At 55.7% G+C, this 18,778-nt stretch overlaps 1 protein-coding gene across 2 annotated transcripts; it reads left to right on the plus strand.

Moving 5' to 3' along the window:
• The first annotated feature begins 4,633 nt into the window (after positions 1-4,633).
• Positions 4,634-15,947, plus strand: TINAGL1 (tubulointerstitial nephritis antigen like 1). Of its 2 annotated transcripts, XM_017959110.2 has the most exons (12): positions 4,634-4,741; positions 5,279-5,603; positions 7,606-7,669; positions 11,460-11,552; positions 11,771-11,885; positions 12,975-13,098; positions 13,183-13,333; positions 13,448-13,637; positions 13,737-13,782; positions 14,006-14,129; positions 14,967-15,012; positions 15,096-15,947. In XM_017959110.2, exons 2-12 carry the CDS (start codon positions 5,294-5,296, stop codon positions 15,234-15,236), a joined length of 1,404 nt encoding a protein of 467 aa, XP_017814599.1. In that variant the 5' UTR covers positions 4,634-4,741; positions 5,279-5,293; the 3' UTR covers positions 15,237-15,947. The 2 variants fall into 2 exon arrangements, with proteins under 2 accessions (XP_017814599.1, XP_003891533.1); XM_003891484.5 differs by lacking the exon at positions 5,279-5,603 and having other exon boundaries at positions 4,658-4,741.
• The last annotated feature ends 2,831 nt before the right edge of the window (positions 15,948-18,778 follow it).

The following is an 18,778-nucleotide window of genomic DNA, read 5'->3' on the forward strand; positions in this document are numbered from 1 at the left end:
CTTGGGCACCAGGACACTGCTCTGCTCCCAACAGCTGTGTGACCTTGGACAAGCCAAAGAGTCTTTCTGCATCTTGACTTGCTCATCTGTGAAATGGAGATAATAGGGCTACCGGTGAGTCTATTTGGTAGCACGCTGTCTACCACACACCGCACGTACCCGGCCTCCATTAATCCACTTTTACCCGCAATCATCTGGTCTCTCTAGAGCAGCCAGAGTGGGCCTTTGCACATGTAAATCAGATGATTTCACCCTCATGTGTATGTCCCCTCAGTGGTCAGAAGACAGTTCAAGCCCCTTCATCCAGCCTGTCCTGCATGATGTGGCCCCAGCCTTCTCCCAGCCCCTTCCTGCTCCTCTGCGCGCCTCGCTCGCTGCACTCCAGCTGCTCAGGGCTCTCTCCTGCTTTCCAAGCAGACCAACTTGTTCCAGGCCTCAGGGATTCTGCTCATGCTGATCCAGCTTCCTAGGATACCTTCCCTGGGCCCTGGGAATGGCTGCCTTCTTCTCATCCCTCAGGTGTCAGCTCAAACGTCATCTCCTCTCTGAGACCGCCTTGACCACCACATTACACCAGGTTCTTACACTATGTGCATATCCTCAGAACGCTTCACATTTTGGAATGACTTCTTGATCTGTGGGCCGGGGGAGTGGTTTGTTTATGTATTTGTCTATCTTCCCATTATTGTTATTATTATTATTTGAGATGGAGTCTCACTTTGTCACCCAGGCTGGAGTGCAGTGGCACAATCTCAGCTCACTGCCACCTCTGCCTCCTGGGCTCAAGCAGTCCTCCCATCTCAGCCTCCTGAGTAGCTGGGGCCACAGGCGCACGCCACCATGCCCAGATAATTTTTTGAATTTTTGGTAGAGACAGGGTTACATCATGTTGCCCAGGCTGATCTCAAACCCCTGAGCTGAAGCAATCCACCTGCCTCAGCCTCCCAAACTGCTGGGATTACAAGCATGAGCCGTCACGCCCGGCCTCTCTTTCCATTAGATTGCAAACTCTACAATAGCAGGAACTGCATCTGTTTGGTTCAACAAAGTACACTCGGCACCTAGCACAGAACCTGGCACATCGTAAATGCTTAATAACTATTTGTTGAATGAATGAGAAAATCAAACAGTAAAGCATGCCATTGCGTGGTACAACACACTTCCACATGGCCTGGAATTTTATCTGCTGCAAGCTCCAGCGTGCTATGACAGCACCACACTCTGACTGTCATGCAGCCCTCGATGCGGGACTTTCTACAAAACAGTCCAGCAGCCCTGGGAAGCCCCAACATATCACAACATGGCCCAATAGGCTACAGTATTAGGCCTGGACTGGACCTCAGACACAGTCCCAGGGAGCACTGACCTGAGCTCTGGACATGTCCCACTGACCACAAGGAGCCACAGGGAGCCCCAGCCTTGGCTGGGGTGCTGTTTGGGCTCCAAGCATCTGAACTCCTAGGCCTCAAGTGTCGGGTCCTCAGGTAGGGACCTGGGGTGAGCAGACAATAGGTCTTTGTCTTCCCAGAAGGCCCTGCTCAGCTCGCAGAGGATAATGGCTGATTCTGAGCACTGGGAGCAGTTGTGAAGGTTGTGGGGTGTGGGGAGCTCTGGGACTCCAGGGAAAGGAGAGGCCCAGGCCTCTGCTCTGCTGTGTGTCCTTAGGCATGTCACTGTCCCTTTCTTGCTTCACCTCCCTCTGTAAAAGTAAGAGAGCACAAGAGGGCCTCCAGGGGGCATCTGGGTACAGGCTGGTACCAACGCCCAGAGAGGGGCTGCGCTGCAGGGGTCCAGAGTAAGGGAGAACAGAAGCACCACGGGGACCCAGGCTACCTGCCTGTTGAAAAGCCAGAAGGGCTCAGAGGGGGAAGTCTTGCCGGTGTCTCCTTGCCTGTTGCTCTGTCCCAGGCCCTTGGATAAGGCCCCACTTTGCTCAAGAATAAGTCAATGAGTCGGCCAGGTGTGGTGGCTCACACCTGTAATCCCAGCACTTTGGGAGGCGGAGGCAGGTGGATCACAAGGTCAGGAGATCAAGACCATCCTGGCTAACACGGTGAAACCCCGTCTCTACTAAAAAATATAAAAAATTAGCCGGGCGTGGTGGTGGGTGCCTATAGTCTCACCTACTCAGGAGGCTGAGGCAGGAGAATGGCTTGAACCCGGGAGGCAGAGCTTGCAGTGAGCTGAGATCAGGCCACTGCACTCCAGCCTGGGCAACAGAGCAAGACTCCGTCAAAAAAAAAAAAAAAAAAAGAATAAGTCAATGAGTCACTAGGAGTCACTAGGAGGCAAAGGGTCAAAGGGTCAAAGGGTCATGGAAAAGGAAAGTGGGGGTGTCCATCAACCCTGGCCCTGCCCTTTTCCTCCTCGGCCAAGGAACCCAGTGAGTCACAAAATTCCACTCGGGCGGGCTCTGTGCCAAGCTGAGTGATGGTGGGAGGCTCTGGCTCTGCTCCCATCCCCTGCTCTGAGTCCCTGCCTCTTATGCACAGACAGACAGGCAGACAAGGGCAGGCAGATGGCCACAACCCCCACACAGATACACAGACACCTCACAGACAACGAGGCACAGGCAGGACACACACACACAGACATACAAGCCAACAAGTGCACAAATGCAGGCAAACAACACACACTGGCAGACAGACAGATCCATGATGGACAAAGAGACAGCATCCAGACAGATACACACACACAGATGCACAGGTATGTAGCAGATGGACAGGTAAATGGATAGACAAGCAGACAGTCAATCAGACAAGGACAGGCAGATAGCCAAAATATCCAGACTCACAGATACACAGGCACATAGCAGATAGACAGGTAAACACACTTCGGGAGGCCAAGGCAGGCGGATCGCTTGAGCTCAGGAGTTGGAGACCAGCCTGGGCAACATGGTGAAACCCCATCTCTACTACAAATACAAAAAAACTTGAGGCAGGCATGGCAGCGTGGACCTGTAGTCACAGCTACTCAGGAAGCTGACGGGGGAGGATTGCTTGAGCCCAGGAGGTCAAGGCGCAACTCAGATAGACACATGCATACATGCACATAGAGATAGCACAGCCAGACGCACAAGGGTAGCCTACGGGGTGTGATTTTGGGCAAAAGATAGGCCAGATGTCTCTGAACCAGCCCCCAGCCCCAGAACCATGAAAAAGTAGGCACCACAAAAGTAGGAACCCTGGGCATGAGCTCTTTTGAAAGAAAGCAGCCTTCATCTCTTACCCTGAGGATATGACATTTACCAATACCGAGAGGCCCGTCTTGTAGTAAGATGAATGGAGGTTAGATAAGTAAAGGGACTTCCCAACCAGGAGCACGTTAAGACCTGTAGTGGGTGACTAAGGGTGACTAGGGGTAAAAGAGTGGGCTGGTGGCAAGCAGGGAGCCTGTGTTCTGGCTGCATGACCTCAGGCAAGTGAGTTCTTCTGAGCCTCAGTCTCCCACGTAGGCTTTGTCCTCCCAGGTCCCTGCAGGGAGCAGAGGGGCAGCTCCTGGGTGTGCTAGTGCCAGTGATGGGGCCCCCGGACATTATCCCTCCCCTACTCCCACCAGGGCAGGACCCCCTTGGTGACTCACCACGCAGTGGTCCATGGCAGGGGTAACCCAGTCACAGGTGCCAGTGATCCTCGGCTCTCTCCCTTCCCCCAGGGGCTGGCCAGCTGAGGATGCCCCTTGGTTTGGGGGAGGGTTGCAGGGAGGTCAGTGGGAGGGCAAAGGGAGTCCCTGATGCCTCCCCAGGGGCCAGTATGTGAAGCTCAGGCCTGGGCCTGGGAGGGTTTGTCCAGGTGCTGGTAGAGACCTCTGGCCTGGGCCTAAGCTGTTGAAGAGAGGGCGTTGCTCAATAGGGAAGTAAAAGGTGACGGCAGACCTGGCGGGACAGAAGCCCCATTGTTTGGGTCCCAGGCCAGCCTGGGCAAAGAAAGGTTTATGCCTGGGGCAGGAAGGAGGGCCTCTGCAGGGGGTGCCAGCTGGTAGGGCTCTCGCCTTTGGGCCCTTGGAGGGGTACAGGTGCCAAGCAGGATGCCCTTGGGTTTGCTAGAGAGGGCAGTGCTCGGTGAGGGACCCAAGAAGGCAAGGGAGGGCAGACTCAACAAGGGGTCAAAGTGTGCAGAGGCCTCCCCCACACCCTGCCACCTCCCAGGGATGAGCCACCAGGGCACCGGAGTATCATACTCCTGGAGTTCCAATCACTCCTAGGAGCTGGGGCGGCTAGGGAGGCGGCACCCAAGCCCAGGGGGCACACAGGGCTGTGCATGGCTGTTTTTATAACTAAGGGGTCAGGGGAGGCTTAGAGAATTTTGCCTCACATGCTCTCCCCATCATTTCCCAAACTTGTGTGCATAACCCAGAGCTCGGCTGCCCATATCTCCCCTTCTCCACCAGAGCCCCTCAGCTCCACAGGCATGCCCACTGGGAAGTCCTTCCCAGTGTGAGACCACAATCCTTCCTGCTTGCGGTTCCCCTAAGGGAACAGTTTCCACCACCAGAGACCCAGCCAGGACAATCGTGTGCTTGTCGTTTCTCCACTCTGCAAGCCCTTGAGTTGTGGGGTAGTTACTCCAGGTACAAGCCAGGCGCCCCTCCCTTCCACCCCCGCTGGGGCGGTGCAGAGGGCGGGCGGTACAAAAAGCGCCCCGCCCCGTGCTCCTCTCTTGACTTTGAGCGTCCGGCGGTCGCAGAGCCAGGAGGCGGAGGCGCGCGGGGCAGCCTGGGCCCCAGCCCACTCCCTTACCAGGTAGGGACGCTCCCCTGATCGGAGGGTGGAAGGTGTAGAACGAGAAGAAACAGGAAGAGGGGGCAGGTAGAGGAACCAAGACAGATGGCAGACAGAGGGTCAGTGGAGGGGGACGGAGGGACCCAGGAACAGAAGAGAGGGGGACCCAAAAGACGGGGGAGACAGGAAAGCACAAAGTCAATGACCCAGGTCAGGGATGGAGGCTGCTGGAGGGCGGAGGGGCCCAGGACAGGAGAGAAGACCTTGGGTCCACAGGATGAGTGCTGGGTGGGAGCACCAAGAATGCCACCACCCTCATTTCCTTATCCTTGAAGGTCTCTGCCTTGGTCAGGGAGGGGCTCCGTTTCTGCCCAGTCCCCATCCCCCTATAGCCAGGACCCACACACTGGGGCTCCTCTGCCCGTGTCCTTCCTGGGGACTCAGGAATCGGGATCTCCCTCCCTGCTGGGCCCTCTTGAACTCACAGCTCCAGGAAGCTGGGAGACCCATCCCTGGTGTGCCAGGAAGTCTCTGCTGCCCGCCATCTCTGCCCCCCAGGGCCCAGGAGCCACCATGTGGCGATGTCCACTGGGGCTACTGCTGTTGCTGTCGCTGGCTGGCCACGTGGCTCTGGGTGCCAGGCAGGGTCGTATGCGCCGGGAGCTAGCACCGGGTCTGCACCTGCGGGGCATCCGGGACGCGGGAGGCCGGTACTGCCAGGAGCAGGACCTGTGCTGCCGCGGCCGTGCCGACGACTGTGCCCTGCCCTACCTGGGCGCCATCTGTTACTGTGACCTCTTCTGCAACCGCACGGTCTCCGACTGCTGCCCTGACTTCTGGGACTTCTGCCTCGGCGTGCCACCCCCTTTTCCCCCGATCCAAGGTGGGCACTAAGATGGCCAGGAGGGCGGGTCACTTTGTCCACCCTAGATTCAGCAAGGCTCAGGAGCAAAGCTGATGGATGCACTGACATTTCCAGGGGAGGCTCTATAGAATCTGGGGCTCTTCCCTGCCCCTCTGGGAACTTTACTGTCTCCAGCAAGACTGGAAGAAGCTCCTTGGTTAAAATTCTAATTTGGCCCAGGGAAAGGGCAGCCTCTCACATTTTCTCCCAATCCTGTCTCTATTCCAGACACGGAAGGTGCTGGCCGCACCTGCTGACTCACTCTTGGGCTGATAAGGCACATATGGGTTGGTGAGGGTCATCTTAGCCATTTTTCTGCCCTTGCTGAGGATTCTACGATCTTCTGTCCCGAGATGGCTGCTCATACCTGGGAGATGGGTCACATCTGTTCCTGCTTTCAGCCTCATCATCATCCTTTTCCCTGCACTTGCCCCTGTCCAATAGGAGAATCACTTGCGTTCCCTCCCACAGTTCCATGGGGCTTGGGCCGGCAGACTGCACACCTGAGCTGTCATCTCAGAGTGCTGTGTTATTTTAGGGCAGTCACTTACCTTCTCTGGGCTTTGGCTTCCCCATGCTCCTCCCACTCCGCATCTCCAAGCCCTAACTTATTTAAAGGGAAAAGGATCCCAGGAATGTTATGGCTGGCATCCAAGTAAAGTAAGAGGAATCCAGGTTAGAATCATTGAAGAACTTCCCAAATAGCAGTTCGTGTGTGACCCTGCAGGAGATGTCTTCAGTTATAGTTTAATTTCAGTGAGAACTGGTGTGAGTGTGTGTGTGTTGTCTTCAGTTATAATTTGGCTTTAATTTCAGTGAGAGCTGGTGTGTGTGTGTGTGTGTGTGTGTGTGTGTGTTGTCTTCAGTTATAGTTTGGCTTTAATTTCAGTGAAAGCTGGTGTGTGTGTGTGTGTGTGTGTGTGTGTGTTGTCTTCAGTTATAATCTGGCTTTAATTTCAGTGAGAGCTGGTGTGTGTGTGTGGTTGGTTCTAGTTATAATCTGGCTTTAATTTCAGTGAAAGCTGGTGTGTGTGTGTGTGTGTGTGTGATGTCTTCAGTTATAATCTGGCTTTAATTTCAGTGAAAGCTGGTGTGTGTGTGTGTGTGTGTGATGTCTTCAGTTATAATCTGGCTTTAATTTCAGTGAGAGCTGGTGTGGAGTGTGTGTGTGTGTTGTCTCTAGTTATAGTCTATTTAATTTCAGTGGAGAGCTGGTGTGTGGTGGAAAACATTCTAGTTATAGTTTGGCTTTTAATTTCAGTGAGAGCTGGTGTGTGTGGTGGGGTGTGGATGTTCAGTTATAATCTGGTTTTAATTTCAGTGGAGGATTGGTGTGGTGGATGTTCAGTTATGAATCTGGTTTTAACTCCAGTGAGAGCTGGTGTGGAGTGTGTGTGTGTGTGATGTCTCTAGTTATAGTCTCATTTTAATTCAGAGAGAGTTTAAAGTGTGTGTGTGTGTGTGTGGTGGTTATTCTAGTTATAGTCTAGCTTTTTAATTCCAGAGAGAGCTTGGTGTGTGTGTGTGTGTGTGTGTGTGTGTGTTGTCTTCAGTTATAGTCTAGGCTTTAATTTGAGAGCCAGGTGTGTGTGTGTGTGTGTGTGTACATTCTAGTTATAGTTTATTTTTAATTTCAGTGGAAAGCTGGTGTGGTGGTATTCAGTTATAGTTTATTTCTGACTCTCAAGTGGTGCCGGTGTGTGTGTGTGGTTGGTCTCTAGCCAGGCTCACTTAATTCCCAGTGAGAGCTGGGTGTGTGTGTTGGTCTCTGAAGAGTAGTCCACTTTAATTCCAGTGAGAGCTGCCAGTGTGTGTGTGTTATCTCTTACTATAGTTTGGCTTTAATTTCAGTGAGAGCTGGTGTGTGTGTGTGTGTGAGAGAGAGAGAGATATGAGCTTGGAAAGGTTCAAGGTACCTGACCTCATCTGACCAGGTCCTCTCTGGCTCTGGTTCCACTTCTCTTCTCTTTCCTTCCAACAGGATGTATGCATGGAGGTCGTATCTATCCAGTCTTGGGAACCTACTGGGACAACTGTAACCGTTGGTGAGTGTTTGGAGCCTACAGAAGTCTTGCTTTGTGAGCCTGTGGCTGACAGACTTGGTTCAAATCCTATCCCTGTCCCCCTTTTGCAAGGGAGAAGTCTTTTCCCTTCTCTGAACCTCAGTTTCCTCATCTGCAACAGAGGAATTTTAACACTGACCAAGTCAACTTATCTCACATCATTCCAACAACATTCCTCAAGCATGGCCAGCCATGGGTGCCTGGCCCAGGGGTCACCCTTGAACTGAAAGTCCTTCCCCACCCCTCCTGGTTTGGGCTGGGCCACTCCTCCCAGCTATTCCTGCTGTCACCACAGAGTCACAGGGAGAAGGGGGCGCCAGGAAGGAAAGCTCTGACTGCAGCATCCGCTGCCCTGAGCGGATGAGTGTCAGGGATGGCTGAGCGGGCGGCCAGCCAGCCTCTAGCAGGGCCTTCCCTGAAATGTGGCCCCTCTTTCCTTCCCCACCCCTCCCCACCATTCCCAGCAGGAGGAGGAAGGGATCACGGGTACCCCCCTATTCAGTCTGAGATGGGAAGTGGAGAAGGGCCAGGTAGGAAACCCTGAACACCTTAATAGAAATAATGGGGAGCCTGCGACTTGGAGGAGGAGGCCCTGCACCCACTCCACCCCCACTCCCTCTTTGCCTGGGACTACAAGGCCCCAGAGAGAAGGAAACTTTTTGGAATGCATTGCGCATAAGCTATTTCCATTGCCTTACTAGGGTGAGGGGTGCCCGGGTCACAGCGAGGGAGGGACGTTTCAGAACATGTCTGGGTGTGCAGCGTGACTGTGTGTGCACTGTGTGTGTGTGTGTTCAAAAGGATAAAACATGCCTGCCCGTCCGCAGGTTCTGATAGGATGGCTCTGGACATTGAAGGGTTAATGCTCTCTCTCACTGCTGTCCCTGGCCCCTTAGGCCCCCTTTGGAATGCTGGGACCTGCTACCACTGGCCCTGCCTGGACCTGTGTGGGCAGCCCTGGGGGCAAAGGAGGAGATGGCAGGAAAGGACGGAACACCCTGCTGCCCTTGAAGGCTCTGGGGGCGAGGGTGGGGGAGCGTCCAGGGTGTCGGAGCCCTCAGAGGATGCTTCCAGAGTCTAGTCGGGGGCTGCTGCCTAGGTGTGCAGAGGAGGAACAGCCTGGTGTGCAGAGGGGGAAAGGAAGGATGAGGAGAGCCTCCCCAGCCCCGCAGACTCCTCTGGCCCTCCCCAGAAATGCCCCCGCCGCTCCTGGGGCTGGAAAGCCCAGCCATACTGGGTCTTGGCTCCCCTTGAGGCTCCTTAAAAGGCAACATTGGAGGTGGGAGCCTCGGGCAGCTTGGAAGGAGGCAGTTCAGCTTCTTGTAATAACAGAGTTATGAGCTTATAAAAGCATTATAGAATTCATAGAATGCAACCCTTCAGTCGGCACCTATTATTAAAGACCTACTGCGTGACAGGCACTATGCTGAGCTCAGGAGATGGAGCAGGAATGCAACAGACACAGTCCTTGACCCACTTCTAGTTAAGGTGAGGGGCGTGGAAAGACAGCAAATGAATGTATCCTGACAAGCTGCCCTGTGTTGTAGGGAAAAGAGAGGATAACGGGGGTCCCCGTTTAGAGCAGGGAGTGGGTGGGAAAGCCACTCTGAGGAAGGGACGTTTTATGCTGAGACCAGGGAGAAGGATAGAAGAGGCCTGGCCTAGGCGGAAGGAGCGGCTCGTGGGAAGGCCGGGAGGTGACTGAGCTCATTTTACCTGAAGCTGGGGTAGGGGAGAGACACCCCAAGGAGGTACAGGTCACGTTCCATGGGTCACATCAGCTGTGCTGAGGATTCTGCATTTTGTTCGGAGTCACAGGAAGCCACGTAGAGAGTACACGGTCTGATTTACGTTCTTCAAAGATCTGTCTGGCTTTGGGGTGTGTAGAGAGGGGATGGCCTGGAATCCTAAAGGGGTAGGGGACTTGGTGAATAAGGCAGTGCCGTGGTCCAGGTGAGAGGTGATGAGGGACGGGAGTAGGGTGGCCACAGTGGAGGGCTGAGAGGTAGGTGGATTCCTATGTGCCATCTCCAAGCCCTGCTGATAGGGGACATGTGGGCGGACACCACAGACCACACGGAGCTCTGATGTGAACAATTGGGTGCCATTTTCAGAGTTGAAGATGTTAGGGAAGAGCAGGCCTGTGGGAGGCAGACGGGCTATTTTGAGGTCGAGATGCATTTTGTACATCCAGAGATGTCAGAAGGTCAGTGGGGTATGAGTCTGAAGCTCCAGAGAAGTGGGGTCTGAGGTTCCTGTAACGAGAACGGTGATAGTAGATATTAATTCTGAGCACTTCACGATGGGCCAGGCCCAGTGCTAAACGCTTTACAAGCCTGTCATTGAATCCCTGGAAAGTGGTACCACTGTATTATCCTTATTTTATGGGCAAAGGCATTGAGAGAGACAGAGCTTGAATGATTCTCCTAGGATGATACAGCTAGTGGGCTAGGACTGGAACCCGGAATTTGAATTCCAGAACCCATGCTCTTAGTCAATTCAGCCTATGGCCTCAGTCATTGACTCAGTTAACAAATATTCATTGAGTGCTTACTATGTGCTAGGTTTTGTTTTCCCAGGCACTGAAAATACCAAATAATACCTGCCCTTAAGGAATTTACAGCCTGTGAGGAAACAGGTATAAGCAATATAAACAGGCCGGGCCTGTGGCTCACACCTGTAATCTCAGCACTTTGGAAGGCCAAGGCGGGTGGATCACTTGAGGCCAGGAATTTGAGACCAACCTGGGCAACGCAGCAAAACCCCATCTCTACAAAAATTGCAAAAATTAGCTGGGTGTGGTGGTGTGCACCAGTAGTCTCAGCTATTTAGGAGGCTGAGGTGGGAGGGCCGCTTGAGCCTGGGAGGCAGAGACTGCAGTGAGCCGAGATCACACCACTGCATTCCAGCCTGGACAACACAGCAAGACCCTGTCTCAAAAAAAAAAAAAAAAATGGTGGAGGGGAGGGTGGGGAGCAGGCAGATCGCTGTGAACCATCAGGGGCCAGCCTAGTTGGAGCCTTGGAACCAGAACTAGGAGGAGGAGGGGGTCAGGGGACAGGAGGACAGATCGTGCAGGGCCTTGTCATCACCAAACTTTGGCTCTTACTCTGTGCTGTGAAGCCAGTGGAGGGTTTTGGGCAGAAGAACGACATGACATGACTTAGGTTTAGCAGGGTCACTCTGGCAGCTGTGTTAAAAATACCCTGGGAAGGGGGGCAAGGGGCAGATGCAGGGAGCACCCACAGTGAGGAGGCCACAGCAGGAATCCAGGTGAGAGGTGATCGGACTTGTGGGGCGGGTGCAGGAGAGAATGAGAGTGGTTCGGATTCTGGACGTGTTTTTAAGGTAGACCCACAGGATACGCGGATGAACTGGATCGGCATGTGAGAGGAAGTCAGCGGAGACTGCCAGGTTTGGGGCCTAAACTCCAGGAAGGATGGAGTTGCTGCTTTCTGAGAACTGTAGGGGGAATAGGTGTGGCGGATCAGGAATTCGGTTCAGGGTATGTTTCGGTTCAGGGTAGTGATGTTGAGGAGCCACGAGATCCTTGACTCTGGAGTTCAGGCAGAGATCTGGGCCACAGATACAAACTTGAGAATCATGAACTAGACGTTGACATTTAAAGCCACCAGGCTGGATGGGATCACCTAGAGATTCTCCCATAGTCACTGCTACAGACTCCCTGGCCCATGTTAACCTCCGAGGCCATATTCCTTCAGAGGGTCCCCAGTCCCCCACTTACCCTTTCCTTCTCTCCTTTTCTCACCAGCACCTGCCAGGAGAACAGGCAGTGGCAGTGTGACCAAGAACCATGCCTGGTGGATCCAGACATGATCAAAGCCATCAACCAGGGCAACTATGGGTAAGAGGCCCTAGAAGCACCGTCAGTGGGCATGTATGCACACACATGCATGTATACACACATGCTTTGCTGTGGGGCACATCCAGCAGGCCACTCCTACACCCAGATTTGATTGTGTGTGCACTCAGCCACTGTGCATCTCTCCCACCTACATGCACCTACCCCAGGACCCCGAGCCTTGGCAGATCTGTGACTTCCTTCCATCCCCTCTCCTTTAGCTGGCAGGCTGGGAACCACAGCGCCTTCTGGGGCATGACCCTGGATGAGGGCATTCGCTACCGCCTGGGAACCATCCGCCCATCTTCCTTGGTCATGAATATGCATGAAATTTATGTAAGTTCATCCTTTCCCACAATCCTGCCATCTCCCCATGGCTCAGAACCTCAGGGATGCTGGCCCTGTGCCCTGCTCCTCCAAGGGCCTGGACTATCCCCTACTACAAGGCTGTGTGTCCCTGGACAAGTTACTCCCCTTCTCTGGGCCTCTGTTTCCTGCTTCCACAGGATGTGCTGCCCTGGAAGAACTGATGTTCAGATTGAGTTTTGTGGTCCTGGCATCAGCTCCCCGCTGATCTCTCCAGCCTGGGAAAAATGCTGTTGGTCTCAGTACAGCTGGGTCAGGGCCCAAGGGGACAGGGGGTCACCTTGGTATTTTGGGAAGGGAAGGACACACTCCTCCAGCTCTGGCCAGTAGGGCAGCAGTTCTCGGAAATAAATGCCGATTTAGCCGAACCCCAAGGGAGGAGAGGGCTTCTCCCTTCCCACCAGTGGGACCCTCTGGGAGAGGAATGGGAACCAGGTCCAAAGTGAAAGGGTGACGAAGGGGAGCTTCAGCAGACCTGGACTGAGACACGTGCTGGAGCATTTGTCCATCAGTGGCAGGCAGTGGGGAGGCAGGGGCTGGCAGGAGTGGCCCTCCCTGCCGAGACTTCGTCCTGGGGTGACCAGACCCTGGCCCTGCCCTTATTCCCCTGGGCCTCTGGCTATTTTCTGCCTCCTGCTGTTTGTGTTGGCAGCCTGCCTGGTCACGGGACCCTACTGCCTCTTCCCTGCCCTTCCCTTTGGGGCCTGAAGCTAAGGCCTGAAGAAAGCTGAGGCCGATCAGAAGGTGCAGAGGAAAGAGGCAGGGGTTGAGAATGGAAAGCTGAGGGGCCTGGCCTGGCCACTTCCCTGTGCCTGGCCTCAGCTGCCCCATCTGGGAAGCAGGACTAGTCAACTCCAACTGATACCTGGGAGGCACTAAATGGTGCTTGGTTCTTCAACACAAGTCAAAGTTGGAGGCAGCTGGAATCCTGCAGCAGCAGGAGGGCTCAAGATTAAACTGCAGAAGGCCCTGGACTTGGTGGCCCTCCAGTGCCAATGGGCACCTGAGGGGCAGGCCAGGGCAGAGCAGGAGGCAGACAGGGCAACCTTTATCTTGCAGACAGTGCTGAACCCAGGGGAGGTGCTTCCCACAGCCTTTGAGGCCTCTGAGAAGTGGCCCAACCTGATTCATGAGCCTCTTGACCAGGGCAACTGTGCAGGCTCCTGGGCCTTCTCCACAGCAGGTAAGCCAAGGGCAAGGGCTGGCGCCTGGGAGAGGAAGGCCAAATCCTGAGACTCCTGACAGCCCCTCTGCCTCACCCTACCAGCTGTGGCATCCGATCGTGTCTCAATCCATTCTCTGGGACACATGACGCCTGTCCTGTCACCCCAGAACCTGCTGTCTTGTGACACCCACCAGCAGCAGGGCTGCCGCGGTGGGCGTCTCGATGGTGCCTGGTGGTTCCTGCGTCGCCGAGGGTATGCAGCAACAGGGGATGTGGGCAGAGAAGAGGGCGAGGGGCTCCGTGGGCATGGCCTGGGCCATGATGCACTGAGTCTTTCTGCCTTTGCTCCCTCTTGCTGCCTCCGCAGGGTGGTGTCTGACCACTGCTACCCCTTCTCGGGCCGCGAGCGAGACGAGGCTGGCCCCGCGCCGCCCTGTATGATGCACAGCCGAGCCATGGGTCGGGGCAAGCGCCAGGCCACTGCCCGCTGCCCCAACAGCCATGTTAATAACAATGACATCTACCAGGTCACTCCTGTCTACCGTCTCGGCTCCAATGTAAGTCAGCACTTGGGTGAGGGCACCAAGGCAGGAGGGTTGTGAAAGCCTGTAGTCTCACCCCTGACAGATGCTGTCTGTCCATCCCCTGCCCTCCAGGACAAGGAGATCATGAAGGAGCTGATGGAGAATGGCCCTGTCCAAGGTAAACACCCCTCATCCAGCACCCTGGTTCCAGAAGCTTGTGCCTGCTTGAGACTGGGCACAATGGCACAGAAGGGACCTCCCCTCCCACAGGCAGCACCTGGAGGGAGCACTTAGAGCTTTGGTACGGAGGGACCCTGGTGCCTGGGCACACCTCAATAGACTCAGGCACCAGTGCCTGTGCCAATGAGCTGAGCGGACCCAACCTTGACATCTGCCCACAGCCCTCATGGAGGTGCATGAAGACTTCTTCCTATACAAGGGAGGCATCTACAGCCACACGCCAGTGAGCCTTGGGAGGCCAGAGAGATACCGCCGACATGGGACCCACTCAGTCAAGATCACAGGGTGAGGGGCGTGTGGGCAGAGAGGGCTGGGGACAGCAGGGTTTGTGCTAGGGGCTCTGGAGCCTGCCTTGGGTTCTTACAACCTCTCTAAAGAGCCAGGACTACTCATCATTTCAATAGCGGGAAAACTGAGACTGAGAAGGAGAAAGGACTTGCCCTGGGTCGAACTGGAGGTTGGGAGCCTCTGAAGGCTTTTTGGGAACTGTTCCTTCCTGACATTGGGATAAAATAACCCCAGTGAAATATGAAGAGAGCCTCAAGAGTTTCTCAACCTCTCCCCACCTCAACACCTGTCCCAGCTCTGCCTGACCCACCGAGTGACCTGTGAGGTCGCTCCCCTGGCCTCAGTTTCCCTATCCAATTTAGGGAATATAGATGTCAGGGTCACTGACTTCAATGAACTCAGTGAAATGTGCTTTACGGTGGGAGTTTGGGGTCTCTAAGATACTCATATATTCTCAGAGTGTCTTCCTTCTGGCCCTTGGCACCTACACCTCCCTGGATCCCCAAGTGAGGGAGGGCAGGTGGATATGTGGTTCCACAGAACTGGCCCCCAGGAGGTGGGTCTCTGGAGGACCCAGGTTCCCTCCTCTTCTGCTCACCTCCCCTCCACTTGTACCCTTGGTGCCCCACCCCCTCCCATGCTGGGCCTGGGTGCACCGACCTACAGATGTGAGAGTGAGGGAGATGCAGAGAGGTACAGAGACCTGCCTGAGCCCTAAGGGTGTACCCAACCCTCCAAAGGCAACTGGGGGCTGGATGGGGCAGGTTTCCGGGATTGGAGCTCCTGAGAGCAGGTAGACCCAGCGCCCTTCCCCTTCCGCTGCTCTGCCCACAGATGGGGAGAGGAGACGTTGCCAGATGGAAGGACGCTCAAATACTGGGTGAGGCCGCTGACCCTTTCCCCGCCCCCTCTTCCCCTCGCCCCACTCCCATTCCCCTTCTCACCACCCCTCCTTATTCCCAGACTGCGGCCAACTCCTGGGGCCCAGCCTGGGGCGAGAGAGGCCACTTCCGCATCGTGCGCGGCGTCAATGAGTGCGACATCGAGAGCTTCGTGCTGGGCGTCTGGGGCCGCGTGGGCATGGAGGACATGGGTCATCACTGAGGCTGTGGGCACCACGCGGGGTCTGGCCTGGGATCCAGGCTGAGGGCCGGCGGAAGAGGCCCCTATGGGGCGGTGACCCCAGCCTCCCCCAACAGAGCCGGGGCGCAGGCCGGCGCCAGGGCGCTAATCCCGGCGCGGGTTCCGCTGACGCAGCGCCCCGCCTGGGAGCCGCGGGCAGGCCAGGCTGGCGGAGCCCCCAGACCTCCCAGTGGGGACGGGGAAGGGCCTGGCCTGGGAAGAGCACAGCCGCAGATCCCAGGCCCCTGGCCCCCACTCAAGACTACCAAAGCCAGGACACCTCAAGTCTCCAAGTCTCCAGCCCCACTACCTACCCCACCCCACTCCTGTATTCTTTTGTTTTTTAGACAGGGTTTTGTTTCCCTGCCCAGGCTGGAGTGCAGTGGCCCATCAGGGCTTACTGTAACCCCCTACTCCTGGGCTCAAGTGACCCTCCCACCTCAGCCTCCTGAGTAGCTGGGACTACAGGTGCACCACCACACCTGGCTAATTTTTGTATTTTTCATAAAGAGAGGGATCTCACTATGTTGCCCAGGCTGGTCTTGAACTCCTGGGCTCAAGCGATCCACCTGCCTCCGCCTCCCAAAGTGCTGGGATTGCAGGCATGAGCCACCGCACCCAGCCCTGTATTCTTATTCTTCAGATATTTATTTTTCTTTTCACTGTTTTGAAATAAAACCAAAGTATTGATAACTACAGTGTCATGGAACCTCTGGGAGTGGAAAGTCAAGCCAAAGTTGGGGTGGCAGTGGTTAGACAGCAGAAAGGACTGCCTGAGGCGTTGCTGGTTGACAGGGGTGGGGGGACTGGACATCCTAACTGCCATTCAGTCCTAATTGTCGATGCCCTGGGCACTGACCCACTTGGGGGAGGGGCATGGATGACATGGCCTTTGGCCCTAGAGAGAAACCTGAACCGTGGGAACCACCTTTCAGACGCTGAGTCAGCTGCTGCCTGAAGGGGGAGCCCTGCCCTCCTATCAGCTGAACCCGTGCCAGTGCCCAGCAGGCAAGGGGGGCACAGCCCACAGAAGCTGGAGCCTCTGTCTCTGTAGATCAGTCTCTCCAAGCCACCCAGACAAGGGGGGCCTCTCCTCCCCTTGCTCTTGGGCCAAGCTGAGCCTGCTTCTCATCCTACCTCCCCAGGTTCCCAGCGCCAGCACAATAAGCCAGGCCTCAGCCTGGCTCCAAGGCCATCAGAACCCACGCGCCCAACCTCGTCACCAGCTCCTTGCTGCCTCTCAAATGCCCGGTACACATGCAGACTGCCAGGCATTTGCTCATGCTCCTCCCCGGGCCAGATGCCCTTCCATGCCACCCACCCCTTGTCCCGCTCCAGGGTTCCTTCTCCCAGACAGTGCCTGTGAAGGGCCACTGATGTGCCAGAGGCTGTGCAAGGAGCCCAGGCCACCCCACCCCCATCTGGCGTGGGTTAGACCCTCCCTCAAATCATCTGCACTCTGCCCTTCACCCAATATTTCAGGTATCTGGGATCTATTGACCTTCCCCATTGTGCTGGAAATTCCTAGAGGGCAGGGAGGGTCTGTTTCAATAGTGGGTCCTGGTACCCACACCGAAACCCTGGTATAGGGTGACCCTCCAGTGTATGGAATGACTGAGTGGATAAGGCCCATTCTTTCACCTCCACGCCCCTCCCGAGCCTCCACTGCGTCCCTCTGGGCACAGATGCCAGGCTGGTTCTCCTTCCTTTCTGGGAGCCCAAGAGCCTGTGCCTGGGAGGGGGATCCCCGAGCGCAAGGAATCCTCCCTGCCGCCACCTCCAGCCAGCGGGGAGTCGGGGGCACCCTGAGTCGCCGAGGGACTGCGGCGGGGAGGTCCCTGGGGCCCCTGGCAGCCCCTCAGGACCGCCGCGTTCCCCGGGCCTCACGGGCATCACCTGAAAGGAATGCGGGCGCCCGATAAGCAGCCGCCTTTGTCTCGCTTCCTGTTTGCCAGGACGTCCAGAGCCCGGCTCCCGCGGCCCGCCCGCCCCTCCCCAGGGAGCCAAGGCCGGCGGGGAGCCCCGAAGGGGCGGCGTCCCCTTCGCACCCCCTCCGTGGTCCCCGGACCCGCCCCGTCGGAAAAACCCCGTTCGGAGGCCCCGCAAGGCTGGAATTTTCCATGGGGACCTTCCAAGGAAGCTCTGGGGCGCGGGGACGGGTGGGCGCGGCCCGCCGGGTCTCAAGGCTGAGGCTAAGACTCTGGCTCCAGCTCCATCCGCCCTGGCGCTGCTGATCCGTGTTGTTACCAGAAAGGGGTCCAGATCCAGACCCCCAAGAGGAGAGTTCTTGGATCTCATGCAAGAAATAATTAGAGGTGAATCCCTGCAGTAAAGTGAACACAAGTTTATTAGGAAAGTAAAGGCATAAAATAATAGCTACTCCGGCAGGGCGCGGTGGTTCACGCCTGTAATCCAAGCACTTTGGGAGGCTCAGGCAGGGCGCGGTGGTTCACGCCCGTAATCCAAGCACTTTGGGAGGCTGCACTCCAGCCTGGGCAACATAGCCAGACTCCATCTCAAAAAAAAAAAGGAAGGAAGGAAGGAAAGAAAGAAAGAAAGGCTACTCCATAGAGCAGCCCCGAGGGCTGCTGGTGTCCCATATTTATGGTTATTTCTTGATTATCTGCTAAACAAGGGGTGGATTATTCATGCTTCCCCTTTTTAGAGCATATAGGGTCACTTACTGACATTGCCATGACGTTTGTAAACTGTCATGGCACTGGTGGGAGTGCAGCAGTGAGGACGACCAGAGGTCACTCTCGTGCCATCTTGTTTTGGGTGGGTTTTGGCCGACTTCTTTTTTTTTTTTTTTTTGAGACGGAGTCTTGCTATGTTGCCCAGGCTGGAGTGCAGTGGCACGATTTCAGCTCACTGCAAGCTCCGCCTTCCGGGTTCACGCCATTCTCCTGCCTCAGCCTCCCTAGTAGCTGGGACTACAGGCGCCCGCCACCACGCCCGGCTAATTTTTTTGTATTTTTAGTAGAGATGGGGTTTCACCGTGTTAACCAGGGTGGTCTCGATCTCCTCACCTCGTGATCCACCCGCCTCGGCCTCCCAAAGTGAGGTGTGAGCCACCGCGCATGTTGGCCGGCTTCTTTCCACATCCTGTTTTATCAGCAAGATCTTTATGACTTGTATCTTTAGCTGACCTCCTATCTCATCCTGTGACTTAGAATGCCTAGCTGTCTGAGAATGCAGCCCAGTGGGTCTCAGCCTTATTTTATCCAGCCCCTATTCAAGATGGAATTGCTGTGGTTCAGACGTCTCTGATGGTGGGGGGTCAGCCTGGCCCATCCTTAGCCTTGTTCCTGGGGCCATCGAGCCCAGGCCCACCTGGGCCAGTCCTGCAGTGGACGAGGGTGCAGATGGGGCTGGAGATGCCCTAGCCAGGGCCTCAGCAACCTCCACCAGCCACCCCTGCTCCTCCGATGTTGGGCATGGGCATGGGTGTGTTGTTATAAAGAGCGAGGCTTACCTCAAGCGCCCCAAACCCGATTACTGCCCCTGAATCTGCCCCTAAAGAA

This window comes from Papio anubis, chromosome 1 (genome assembly GCF_008728515.1).
Source record: "Papio anubis isolate 15944 chromosome 1, Panubis1.0, whole genome shotgun sequence".
Classification (NCBI taxonomy): Eukaryota; Metazoa; Chordata; class Mammalia; order Primates; family Cercopithecidae; genus Papio; species Papio anubis.

Excerpts from the sequence above, each read along its gene's own strand:
- TINAGL1 (XM_017959110.2), top strand. The coding sequence starts at position 5,294 with ATGTGGCGATGTCCACTGGGGCTACTGCTGTTGCTGTCGCTGGCTGGC. Across the intron at positions 11,553-11,770 it reads ATCAACCAGGGCAACTATGG|CTGGCAGGCTGGGAACCACA; the intron begins GTAAGAGGCCCT and ends CCTCTCCTTTAG. Across the intron at positions 13,099-13,182 it reads CTGGGCCTTCTCCACAGCAG|CTGTGGCATCCGATCGTGTC; the intron begins GTAAGCCAAGGG and ends TCACCCTACCAG.